At 40.0% G+C, this 13040-nt stretch overlaps 1 protein-coding gene across 1 annotated transcript in view; it reads left to right on the forward strand.

Moving 5' to 3' along the window:
• The first annotated feature begins 340 nt into the window (after positions 1-340).
• Positions 341-13040, forward strand: part of TRPM6 (transient receptor potential cation channel subfamily M member 6) — a 122201-nt gene continuing 109501 nt past the window's right edge. Inside the window, exon 1 of the mRNA XM_081150606.1 lies at positions 341-530. Coding sequence (XP_081006732.1) covers positions 522-530 — 9 coding nt within the window. The 5' untranslated portion in view covers positions 341-521. The remainder of the gene's footprint in view (positions 531-13040) is intronic.

A 13040-nucleotide genomic window follows, 5' to 3' on the forward strand; every position in this document is an offset into this window, starting at 1 on the left:
AGGCACAGAAGTGAAAAGCAAAACTAAAACCTTTTATAACAATAATTCAGTAAAAATAACCACCAATGAAGTTGGCAGGGGTTCTGAATTTTATTTAAAATCACCTCACACTGAAGTTGAACCCAGCCTGCTGAGCCCCAGCTCGGGACAGAGTATTCGGAACACACAGGCCCGGGATTGATAAGGTGCCCGCAGCCGATTTCCTGCAGCTGGAGTGGGTTCAGGCCCATGACAACAGGAGTGTTAATCATTTCCTGACCGGCAATCTTAGTCACAAGGTCCTACTAAAAGTGAAATCACCCCCTCTGGTTTAAAAACAGCTAGAAGCTTTTTACTCAGCTCCTGTTGTAATTTCTCCCCTTTAGTTAAGCACATGGAAATTTGTTTGGCAATTCTTTTTACGGCACCATTTCCATTAGTTACTCACACAAGCTGGGGTTTATCTGATTGTGTGGTAGATGGAAACTTCAGGATAAAATTCAATGGCCTGAGGCTGAGTGAAGTTTACCCTGGCTGTGGGTATGAAGAGGGTAAGTGAATGGAACTTTTTGTCTTTCATGTGTTTATTTTCTCTAATGCTGATTTTTATACACCGTAAAATGCAAAAGGCACAATCTTGGAATTACTGTTAACCGTTTAGATTTGCTTGATGATTATTTTTAAGTGATCACAAGCTATTAAACCACACAATTAAGCATGCAAGCCAGACAAAATTGCTGTAGTTTCCCCCTAAAAATTATTTTTATTAATTAAACAGCTTGTTTTGTTCATTGAACTGTTATTGAAATGTCTTTTTGCATCGATGGAAGGTTGAACTGTTCACTAAATAGACTGGAGATGATTTTATGCGAATGAAAAGTCATAAATAATTTCAATTATTGGAAATAGCCAAGGTAGGAACTGATGGACTATCTGGAGGTAGACTTCAAATGGCAAATAATTCTGGTTCTAATAGAAATGTTGTTTTATGGCTGTTTCTGTTCAACAAGGTGATTTTGTTCGTTTGTTTCTTAAAACCTATCTGAAGTAGTCATAACAGTTTTAGAAATAAAACTGCTATTAATATTTCAAATAATATCTTTCCTGAAAAGGAAAATGATATTTGGGTATAATAGAAGGGCTTTCACAGAAGAGTATTGACTCTGTTCTTGCCTATTTCAGTTGTGGTGACCTGTTATTTCAAGAAAATACAGATTTTTCTTCTTTGAGTGTAGAGCAGACCTGGGCACATAGAAGATTTCATGAAAATAGCTATTGATTACTTAGCTGTTTTTTAGCCTGCACTTATATTAATGGAATTTAGCAGACATTTCTAGTCACTTGAGTAAAATCTTATGAAGTACTCAGTAAGTCAATGATTAACCAAAAAGGAAGTAGATCATAGGGTTTTCACCTGAAAGGAATATAATTCACATCTTTTTCGCTATGGATCAAACCATTCCATTTGGGAGAACTTTAATTAACACTTTCTTTTGAGTGTTTGAAAGATTATAGAAATGACACACATTTTTTACAATAACATTGCTCATCATTGTGAAATCCTGGAAACAACTAAATGTTAATGAATAGGACAGTGGTGAAATACAATGGACTATATCTCATAAAAAATAATGAGGTGAATCTATATTTATTAACATAAAGCCATTTATTAACAATAAACCATGAAGTGATTTCTGTAATCTTTTATTTTTATTTTTTAAAATATGTCTTTATTGATTTCAGAGAGAGGACGGGAGAGGGAGAGAGAGAGAGAAACATCAATGATGAGAGTCATTGATCGGCTGCCTCCTGCACGCCCCTGACTGAGGATCGAGCCCACAACCCGGGCACGTGCCCTGACCGGGAATTGAAACTCGATCTCCTGGATCATAGGTCGATGCTCAACCGCTGAGCCATGCTGGTTGGAGCTGTAATCTTTAATTCTTAAAAAATTAGCATAGTTAATTTGTAAGCAGATAAAATTCACAAGATACCTTATTTTTTTTAATTAAAAAAAAAGATTTAGAACAACTTTCAAAGCCGCTAATCTCTCTCCCTTTCCTATTACCTCTTCTTCTTTCCCACTTTTTGCAACACTTCCCCTCCCTCTTCTAGCTGATTTTGATTCAAAGGAAAATGACAATGTTATGCTGTCTGTGCTCACTTAAGACTTTCTGCCTAAGCATCTTGCTTTGAGTTTGAGTTCCATCCTCAGGAATCCATGCACCTAACATCCCAGGTGTTGCTTCTCTCTGTGGGCATGCCATCATTCCACTTTGATGGCAAACCTTGGTGAATATAGGCCCTGACTTATGATCCTTTCTGTTCTCAACACCTAGCACAGGATCTTACACATGTTAGGGGGATGGTTTTGTTGCTGAGTATTTTTCCACAAAAATTTGTGCAGTTCTTAATGATGGTGTACCACTGTAATTTCTCTTCCTAGGGCAGGCATTGTACACAACAGACACTCAGTACATGTTTGTTGAACGAATGACTGGTTTACACAGCAGTTTAAAGGTACACCTGACTTGGGAAATCACTAGACACTGGCTCAAAATGGTCTCTCTCTTGGTCTGTGTGTTTTTCTCTTACTATGTTTTCATACAGACTTTCTCTTTTGAGGATTTTTTTGTTTTTGTTGTGTGTTTTTTTTAACTTTTTTCCTACCTTTTCCTTTGAGGTTGTAAAATAGCTTCTGGAGCTTCCAGGAACCATACTCTTTTAGATTCCAATCCAGCAGGAAAAAAATGTGTTTTGCAGCAATCCTAGAAAACTAAAATCATGACACTCACTCGAGTGGACCAACACTAAGTGCAGCCAGGAGAGTCCATGTACTAGTTTCACGAGCTTTGAGGGCCCGGGGAAAACCTCAAGTAGGCCAAGTGGACTGAGGTTGGGGGAGAAGTGGATCCCCAAGTTAAAATCAAAGCTGTTGCCATCAGAAAGGGAAATGGATGCCAGATAGTTAAACAACAAATGTCAAATGCGAAGGAAGGTGATTATTTCATTCCCTGTTTCTACTCTCCTTAACATAAACCTACCCAAATATGAGGAAGTAACAGAACTCAGTCAGCTCTAGTTCTGTAAGAATGTGCATATAGGTTCTCACAGTAAAGAGAAGCCAGACAGAAGAGAGGGCTTCTTAACTGATTAGAACCAGAATTTTATAGTCTAGAGCAATGACTCTCACATTTACTCCATACTTAAATTATCTGGGGTTGAAGCCCAGGCCACTCTTTATAATACTTATATCAAAAGAAAAAGAAAAAACCTTGTATCAGAATATCTAATGTTGGGATGCAGGCATCGGTACTTTGGGGGTCCCAGGTATATTGTATTATAGCCAAGTTTGAGAAAACAGTGGTCAAGAGAGATATGAGGGGGCACTTAGAATAGTTTTAAAGTGAAACTGTGCCTTGGATATAGTAAATCCTCAATAACTATCTGATAATTTAGTTTAAAGAAGTAAAAGAATATCACTTGGCAAAGGGGTGGGGGGATATTTGTGGACTGTCTACTGTGTGCTAAGTATCATGTTCAGTTCTCAATATTCATATCTTACTTCATCTTCATGGTCAGGACTTAAAAAAGCAACTCCATTTATGGTGAGGAAATAAAGATTCAAAAAAGCTAATGTAACTTGTCAAATGGTCACCCAGAGTAAAACAGGTTTTATGGGTTTCAGATTACATGCTCTTTCACAATACCACGGTTGCAGATGTCCGACATGGGTTTAAATGTAAACTAAGATGTTGGGTGTAGCAACTAAATTTACCTGACTAAAGAATAGAGTATGGACCAGGCATGAAGGCAGTCCTGAAAAATTACAAAAGTGGTGTCATCTACAGCACAGGTTGGCAAACTAGGTCCCACAGGCCACATCCAACCCACTGCGTTTTTATAAATAAAAGTTAATTGGAACACAACCACATAAATTTGTTTACATCTCGTCTACACCTGCTTTTGCACTACAATGCCGGAGTTGAGTAGTTGTGACAGACACCATATGGCTTATAAAACCTAAAGTATTTACCAGCTAACACTTCACAGAAAATGTTTGCCAACCTGTGACCTAGAGATTATGTTTCTATGTGATCAGCAGTTCTGAGAAGGGATGAGATTGCCATTATTACTCCAGGACTAATGACAATCCTTGTGGCTATATGCACAGGATTCTTCAAGCGTCTATACATTCAATCAACCAATTAATCAACAAACATTTACTGAGCATCTACAAAGTGCCAGGTGCTCTGAGCTCAGTTGAAATACAGTGCAATAAATACTACAGTGAAAACTAGGATACCAAATATGACGGCTTCTCTCTCTGCCTCTAGGCTACATGAGGGCAGGGTTTGGGTCTAGGTTTGCTCATCACTGTGGGCTCAGTTCCTAGCAGAGTGCCCAGTAGGCAGCAGGGGATCACAAAGCACTTGATGAATGAACTAATGAATGTTCAATTAATGTGATAGAAATAATCATAGGATTCCTGCAGAACATACCCAACCCAAACTCTAATGGGGTGAGGTCAGATTATGAAGCTGAAGAAGGGAAAGAAGTGGAAGGAGAAAAGGCTGCAAGTGGGGATGTCAGCAAAGAGGGCGGGGCTGCAGTAGGAACTCAGTGGCCCCCCCTTGGACAAGGCCTACCGCTGTGGGACTGGAAAAAGAGAACTGTGACCCTGAGCAGTATTTGGTGGGAGATTTGACGTGCTATATAACTTAGAAAAAATCTGTTTAGTTCCCGACTCAAAATCCTCTAGAAGCTTCCTGCTGCCTAAAGTATAAAATTAAGATTTCTTGGTAAGACCCTTAAGTCCTCGATAATGAATTACCTACTGACTCAGTCTTATTGCCCTTACTTCCTTACCTCAGTTCCCACTGTATGATTACTTGTAGAACTAACACTAAATGGGCATCAAAAATGAAAGTGTACAGTATGGAATGGCTACATGACCTGAGAATGAGATGTGGTACAACTACTTAAAAAGGGGGAGGATTGTGGTAGCATGTGCAAAGGTTTTTCAAATGGTTTTCAGAAATCATGACTGGCAGTATTGGAATTGTTTTCTGAGACAGTTGTGTGTTTCTGTGGGACAAAGCAAATGACTAATTAATAGATAATTTTATTGTCTCTGTCCTTGAGAACCAGGATTCTTCATGTAGTTGAAAGAATCAAATTTAATATAAAAGAAGTGAAGTAAAAATATTTAATCCTGAATTTGAATTGGAAATTTATGTATGAAATCACAAAGTATTTTATCTCTCTACTGAAAAGCTCTAGAAATAATGACCAACCAAGCACCCATGGCACCCAGACTGTGGTCTTTCTCAAGACCATTTCCAATAAAATAAACAAGGACTTCTTGGAGAAATAGCTAATTCCAGTTTTAGAGCAGAAAATTATTTAAGAAAACCTTGGGATATCTTTCTATATTAGATAATAAATAAACTATTAAAGACTACCAGGATTATCTCAAGTAACTCAGGAGACAATCTGAAGAGGCTCCCTCTCAAAGTCCTGTACCAAATATGGTACAAATATGCCCCAGCAGGGCCAAGCCTGCAACCGAGGTTCTTGCCCTTGGCTGGAATTGATCCTGGGCCCCTTTGGTCTGCTGGCTCACCCTCTAACCACTGAGCCAAACTGGGCTAGGGCCAAAAAAATTTTTTTAATCATCAAATAAAGTGATTGGACTCCTTTTGTGGATGACAGAGAACCAAATGTTATCTTGAAAAACTGGGGAAATAAAAGAAAATAATTAAGCTTTTCTTATATGACCTGTAGCATTGGGCAACCAAAAGGTAGACGAGTGAAAGAGTCGTCTTACAAAATTATTTCAGTTAATGAAGTGAAATGATAGGACTGGAATATTACCATACTGCAACCCCCAATAAATTAACAAATGTAGGCATTGAACATGAAATGTTGACAATGAAGAACAAAAATCAGGCATTATGTGTCATCTGATGAAAGAACAGATCACCACCAAGATCTTGCTAAAGGGACTGAACCCGAGTCTGATCAAGCCTCTGGATTCAGCGTCAATTTGCAGGGAAAGTGATAGGAGGAACATTTTGAACTATACTGTGAGTGTGCAATCAGCAAAATTCACACTGGGGGACTCCTCTGTAGGCCAAATGGCCTGGGTTACTCAATAGAAAAAGTGTAAGTTAGAAAAGGAGAGGGAAACTGTACATTACAAGAGATCATTTTTTTTTTTTCTTTTAATGGGCAAGACTGTGGCAGCTGGGAATGCAAACTACATTGATAAAATTATAAAGAAATGCAAGGAAGTTATCAAAGCCAGGTTAATGGAAGAAAATGATTAGTATCAATGTCAAGATTAGTGGCTGCTTTGGAGGAGGGAACAGGACTTTGAGAGGGAGGCTTTAGGGTGGCTGGCAAAGTTTTATTTCTTCACCTGGTAGGTAGTTACAGGAGCCTTTACCTTATAATAATTCACTAAGCCATCCATTTGTGTAGTGTTTCTTTATCTGTGCTTTATTTTATAATAAAATAAAAAACAACATTTCTAAAGGCAATACACGAAGGTGGTAAAATAGTCAAACAGTGGAAAAGTTTATACTGTGAAAGGCAGTCTTCTTCCTAACCCACCTGCCAATCCTTGAATTTTCTTCACCAGAGGCAGCCACTCTCACCTGCTTCCTGTGTATCTAGCCAGGGGGAGTTCATGTTATAAAATCACATGCACATACATCTGTGCTTGTTATATGTATATATATATATGCATGTGTGCATATAAATATATAAAAGTATATAAATATATATAAGTTCCCTCTCATTTTAAAAGCATGAATGGTAAAATTAGAATACCATGCACCTATTCTGATCTTTATTTCACAAAATATTTTTTATAGCTTGTTCTATATCACCTAGGGCCAAAGTGGATAAAAATTCTAGTCAATCCTTCTTTCTAGGCTATAACCAATGTATTTTAACCTGTAAATAGCAGTTTAAGTAAACAGGTACCTTTTCCAAGAATATATACTTGATTAAATCAGTGGATATGTTTCTAATTTCTCAATGTGGAGATACTGTTCATATCAATTTGAAGGTACACATTTTTCATAAAGTTTAAAATTTACCTGTTCTCTTTTTTCACCCAAGTTTTCAGCTTAAATAAACTTGCTCACCCCTTGCTTCAGATAAGATTACCTGGGGAAAGGGTGGATTCCAGGGCTGGCAAAGTGCTTCTTCAGCGTTTCCTTCAATGAACTCAAAGAGATATTTTATGGCAAGTGTTAAAACAACACACCTGTGACTAACCTTTGTCTTCTCGGTCAATAACCGCCTGCTCATGGTGATAACTAGGATCACAGGAGGCAGATGTACTGTCTTCTACAGCCTTTAAACTCTAATCGTGGGGTAGTAAATATTTTCTGGACACCAAATTATAGTCTGTTAAAAAACAACGAACTTGATCAAGTGTGTCAGCTATCTCCTTATTTTCTTTAATGTTTCTCACTTTTTCAGTCACTTAAGTAGTGTTTATTGAGTACCTACCATGCAGTTAACGGTGCGGTGCCATGAGGGACCAGGACAGGAGGTACAAGGACAGAGAGAGCTTACAGTCTTCCCGGGGATTCATGACATATAGAGTGCCCCCCAAAATGCATACAAACACTTTGATAATTATAAAGGCGGTGTTTATTAAAATATATTTCATTTTCAAAACTGAGCTATCAGCTGTTAAAGTGTGTATACATTTTTGGGGACACCCTGTATGTATATACATATGAGAAACAGCTAGTGAGCAAGACAGCATTATACAGTCTGTGTGTTTAAGTCACAATATATGCAAACATATATAAGTATATGCAATACATATGTAAATACACATGTATGCTAAGTGGTATGACATAGATAATTAGAAAATGATGGGAATTTGGTTGTCAGGGAAGACTTGGTGCTGCAAAAAGTTCTGGAGATGAGTTTTTTTCTTCTTTTGAAATAATTATAGATTCACAAGACGTAGCAAAAATAACAAAAAGAGGTCCCATGTACCCTCCACCCAGCTTCCCCCAACAGTAACATCTAATATAACTACAATACAGTAGCAAAACCAGCATATTGACTTTGGGACAATCTCCAGATCTTTTTCAGATTTCACCAGTTTTATAGGCACATGTGGGGCTGAGTTTTGAGAAATGAATTCAATAGACAAAGAAGAGGCAAGAGGAAAAACTAGAGATGAGCAAAGCCTCAGAGGGCAGTTACTTAGAAGAATTGTCTTCTTCCCTTGCTCTTCCAAGTCAGAGCCACTCCACATAATTCTATGTAAATCAGCCACACTGCTTTCCTCTCCAAGGGGTGGCTTGTTACCACAGCCTCTTCACAAATGTTACCCAAGCACTTACTCTTATTCTCTCTCTCTTTTTTTAAACATATCTTTATTGATTTCAGAGAGAGGAAGGGAGAGGGAGAGAGAGAGATAGAAACATCAATGATGAGAGAGTCACTGATCGGCTGCCTCCTGCACGCCCCCGAATGGGGATGGAGCCCGCAACCTGGGCCTGTGCCCTGACTGGGAATTGAAACGCGACCTCCTTGTTCATAGGTCGATGCTCATCCGCTGAGCCACGCTGGCTGAGCTACTCCTGTTCTTTTACATCAGCGATCCAAACATAGGCAGTTTCCCTCTGAAAAATCACTTATTTTCTGTAAGCTAGTTTGTTATTAAGTATTTTGGAAGCCAGAACAGATTTTCCCATGGAAACAGAGGTACGTAGGTTGTGGGTTCCCTGGTGTATCTCTAGGCCTGTGTAACTCATAAGGTAACTAATGTCTCAACAGAGCAATATTCATCCTTGCTGCACATGGTGGCAGCGGCGGGAGTCAGGGAGGAGGGTTCTCTGCCGGCCCGGATGGACGCCTGTCTTACTAGGTACCGTTCCATTGCTATGAACCGCCACAGCATGCAGTGGGTAATATTAAAGGGAAAAACCTTTTTGATACTTTCATTTACACAAAGTATTATTTTTTCTAATTCAAGTATTCACCCACTTAGATATCAGTTCAATAAGAGATGACATAGGAAATGGAAGACAGGGAACTGATGAGAACCAAGCAGAGAGATACTGAAAAGAGAGCTTCTAGCCCTTTGCGGTCGTATTAAATTTGGACAGGGGTGTTGTACTGGTCGGAATTAATTTCCATTGAAAGAGCAGTGATACATAACATGCAAGATTATGAAGGATAAACAAGAGAAATTATGAACTGATACATGAATGGAGTTAAGATTCGTACGGTTCCTTGCTATGGTGGCTGAGAGCAGACATACGACCGCAAAGGGCTAGAAGGAAATACACCAGAAAAACACAGAGGTTTGTATTCTTTTTCCTCTCTTTCCCCTCCAAGTCCTCATTCTCTTTTTCTCTCCCTCTCTCTCTGCCTCCAGCCCCTCATTTTCTCTCTCTCTCTCTCTCTCTTTCACCTTCCTGAATTCTCCAAATTCTCTATAACTAGGATGTATTGCTTTTGTAATCAGAAGCATTAAGATGTTTCTGGAATGAAAGAAGTGCATGTAAGTTTGTGAAGCGGCTCCTGGTATGTTGGGAGGCGAGGAGGTAGAAGGTGGAGCAGAGCACTCAAGGTGGAGCTGCCCTGACTTCTAAGTCCAGCAGCCTCGGTGATTGCCCTCCGACCACACGCAGGCACATACGCGACACAGAGCTTTAGAGAGAGGGGGAATCTGGCTAGAGAAGGAACAGATGCTGCCCTTTCCTCGGTTTCCCCAATGAAAGATGAAGCCACCATTGACGCCTCCAGACAGGCTCCTGCCAGAGTCAAGAAAAAAGTCTAATTCCTGCTGGGCCGCAATACCTTAAACCCCGGTTTCACATCACCATTCCAAAAGAAGTTATACCAAAACCTTGTGCTTCTGTGAAGTCAGTGTTGACAAACATCTGGTCTCCTAGTCGTTGAGTTAGACCTGCAATCAGTAAGCAATCACCCTCAAGAGGGGGAGAAAGAAGGGCAAGTATCCAGACATCTCGGAGTAATATCTTCCTGAAGTATTTTTGCTTTCAAAAGTGGGTGGTCCTGCCCAGCTGGGGGTGTGGCTCAGTGGTTGAGCATCGACCTAGGATCCAGGAGATGGGTGTTCAATTCCCGGTCAGGGCACATGCCCGGGTTGTGGCCTCGATCCCTAGTCAGGGGCATGCAGGAGGCAGCCGATCAATGACTCTCTCATCATTGATGTTTCTCTCTCTCTCTCTCCCTCTCCCTTCCTCTCTCTGAAATCAATAAAGATATATTAAAAAAAAAGAAGTGGGTGGTCCTGATACTGATTTTGGTCCCATGATCACTGATCCTTTTCTATATTTTCACAGAGCCTCAAACAGCAGTGTTTGTATTTCCTGGGTCCCCTGTGTTACCTTACGTGGGACTTTAGGCCTATAAATTTTGTACATAGCTCTGCTGTGCCCTTTAGATATAGTTTACAGCCCACATGGAAGTGTTTGTCTTCTAATCTCTGCTTATCTCAACGATGAGTTACATTATTTGCAGTAATCATCATCTCCTTTTGTGGTTTTTGATTTCCATTATGCAATTACAACTCTGTAAGTTATTTTATGGAAATATGATACTAATACATGTGCAATAGCTCTGGTTTCTCCCTGTCGATACAATCATGCTGGCCTAAGCATACTAATGCCATAAAAACTGAAATGCTTCAACATGCTTAATCTTCAATTTCATAAAAGTGAGAATTCCTGAACCCCATAAAATACAGATACTTAGCAATTTGTATCTATTTCTTTTAAAAAAAAATTTAAAAATTGATTTTAGACAGAGGAAGGGAGAGAGAGAAAGAGAGATGTGAAACATCGATCGGTTGCCACCTTTTGGTGCATGAGATGATGCTCCAACCAACTGAGCCACACCAGCTGGGCCTCCAGCTATTTTTTGATAGCTTTTAAAGTAAGAGAGGGTAATTTGGAGCAAGTATAATACGTGCCATCCAGGTAGGCAAATTGCCCCAGCTAAGGCAGTCAGTGGACTAGGCTCCAGCCAGAATTTCCTCTATTCCTTCTTTGCAGGTTGCAGGGGCCAACACAGGAGCATTTGGAGATTCTATATATTTATTCAGCAAGGCCTAGTAGTTGCTGCATCTCTAGAGACAGAACTATTTGACAGAGCACTCCTCTGTTGTCAATAGGCATGACATGTAGTCAGCATAGGAGCCTGAGTCATGACAGAGGCCGGATGGTAAACATGCAGATCCACTCCTTGATGGGAAGGAAAGTTCTGACTGTAGCTGGCTGTTCTTTAGTAAGAGGCTCCACCTGCAGGAGTACTGTATATATTGCCAATAATTGATGTTCTGTTGGGGCATCTCTGATCTCTGCCCCCTTCCATAGTTGGGAGCAAAATCTAAGGGGCAGTCACTCCTTTGCTGTTTGTTCCATAAGGCCCAGCCCATACCTTCTGGGGTTACTGAAACATCTAATTCAAACGGTAATCCCACCTGGGAGGTTCCTAGAGCTTTAAGTTGTTTGACCAGCATTTTTGCTTTCTCAAAGGCAGTCTGTTGTTTGGCTCCCCAGTTCCATATATATCCCTTCTTAACTAGGCGATATAATGGGCAAAGACATTGTGCTTAATGGAGTTCACCAATACCCCAGAATTCCCACAAAAGCCGGTACCTCTTTTACATTTTTTGGTATGGGGTAGGCTTGACCTTTGATCGTGACACCCTCAGAGACAACATGGGTCTGGCCCAACCGTACAATTCCCCAAAACTGTACTGCAGTGCTCAGACCTTGAACTTTCTGCAGCTTCACTGCCCACCGTCTTTGTTGTAGGTGGTCCAGCAAAGCCTGCAAGATTTTCTGTAGCAGAGGCAAACATTCACGGGTTAACATTGTCAGTCATCAATATAATGAGCCCATTTCACAGAGGTCAGGAAGGACAGGTTGGGCTATGTAAATAGCCTTGAGGAAGCTCTTGGAAGATACACCCTGAAGTGTGAAACACATTTTCTAACAGCTTCACTGAGGCAGAGGAAGGCTTCAACCCATCCAAAACACAGACCTGAGTTCAGATTAACCACTGCTTTTCCTTTGCTTCTTTTGTGCTTCAGAAAGGAAAGTGGTTACCCCTCAAAGTGAGGACCATGAGCCAGAGATGTTAATATACCATGATGGATTGGGCAAGAAGTTTCCCATGGTGCCCTTTCTTCTTTTTGGTGCCCCCAAATAGAGCAATTTATTTCTCTTTTTGTTGTTGTTAGGCTGTCCAGAGAAGCTTGGAAGTATTACAGTGCAAAAGCCCACAACCTTCATCCCTGTTCAAATAAAGGAAACTGAACAAAAACCAAATCCAAGCTTGAAACAGCTTTCTTCAGGAAAAGAAGGCATATATTAGAAACTACCCTTAAGTAACCTCCAGTGACTGGGATTCATTAAGATCTTAACAAATTAAAAAAAGTGTGTTATGTCCATTTTTCTCTGCTGAAAAATCAGCTGTTCCTCTCCATTTTGAAATCATGAGGTTGACCTTAAAAGTTAGAGCAGTTTTTAAAACCATGTTAGATCAGGAATAAAGTATTTACAATATCCAGGGGGGAAAATGGAGCTCTGACAAAGAAAATAGGAAGGAAGAATGGAAAGTGGAAGAAAGGGATAGAGAGAGCAACCAATGAAAAAACTAAGCGCTGTTTATGTTGACGAGTGTGAGCGATGGTGTCCCAGGTACTGTTTCATTTTTGATTGTTTCTCCTCCTACAAACTTGAACTCCTTACAGACTGGACAATGTCTTATTCATCTTTGTTTTGCCAGTGCCCAGCGGGATACCTGACAAACAGTCTGTGTTCAGGAAATATTTATTGGCCCGAATCAAACACACTGGACTGTTAATGAATGTAAAATTTAAATTTCATAGCTAGCCTCTGGGCATAGGTATATTTATGGCCACAAACTTTTATAGACAAGCTTTTAAATTAATTGATGGGATTGTGAAAAATATAGATTTATGGGCCCCACCCTAGAAATTCCAATCCAGATGGTCTGGGTGGGGTGGGTGGGGCCTGGGA

Source organism: Miniopterus schreibersii (genome assembly GCF_964146895.1).
Source record: "Miniopterus schreibersii genome assembly, chromosome: 11".
NCBI lineage: Eukaryota > Metazoa > Chordata > Mammalia > Chiroptera > Miniopteridae > Miniopterus > Miniopterus schreibersii.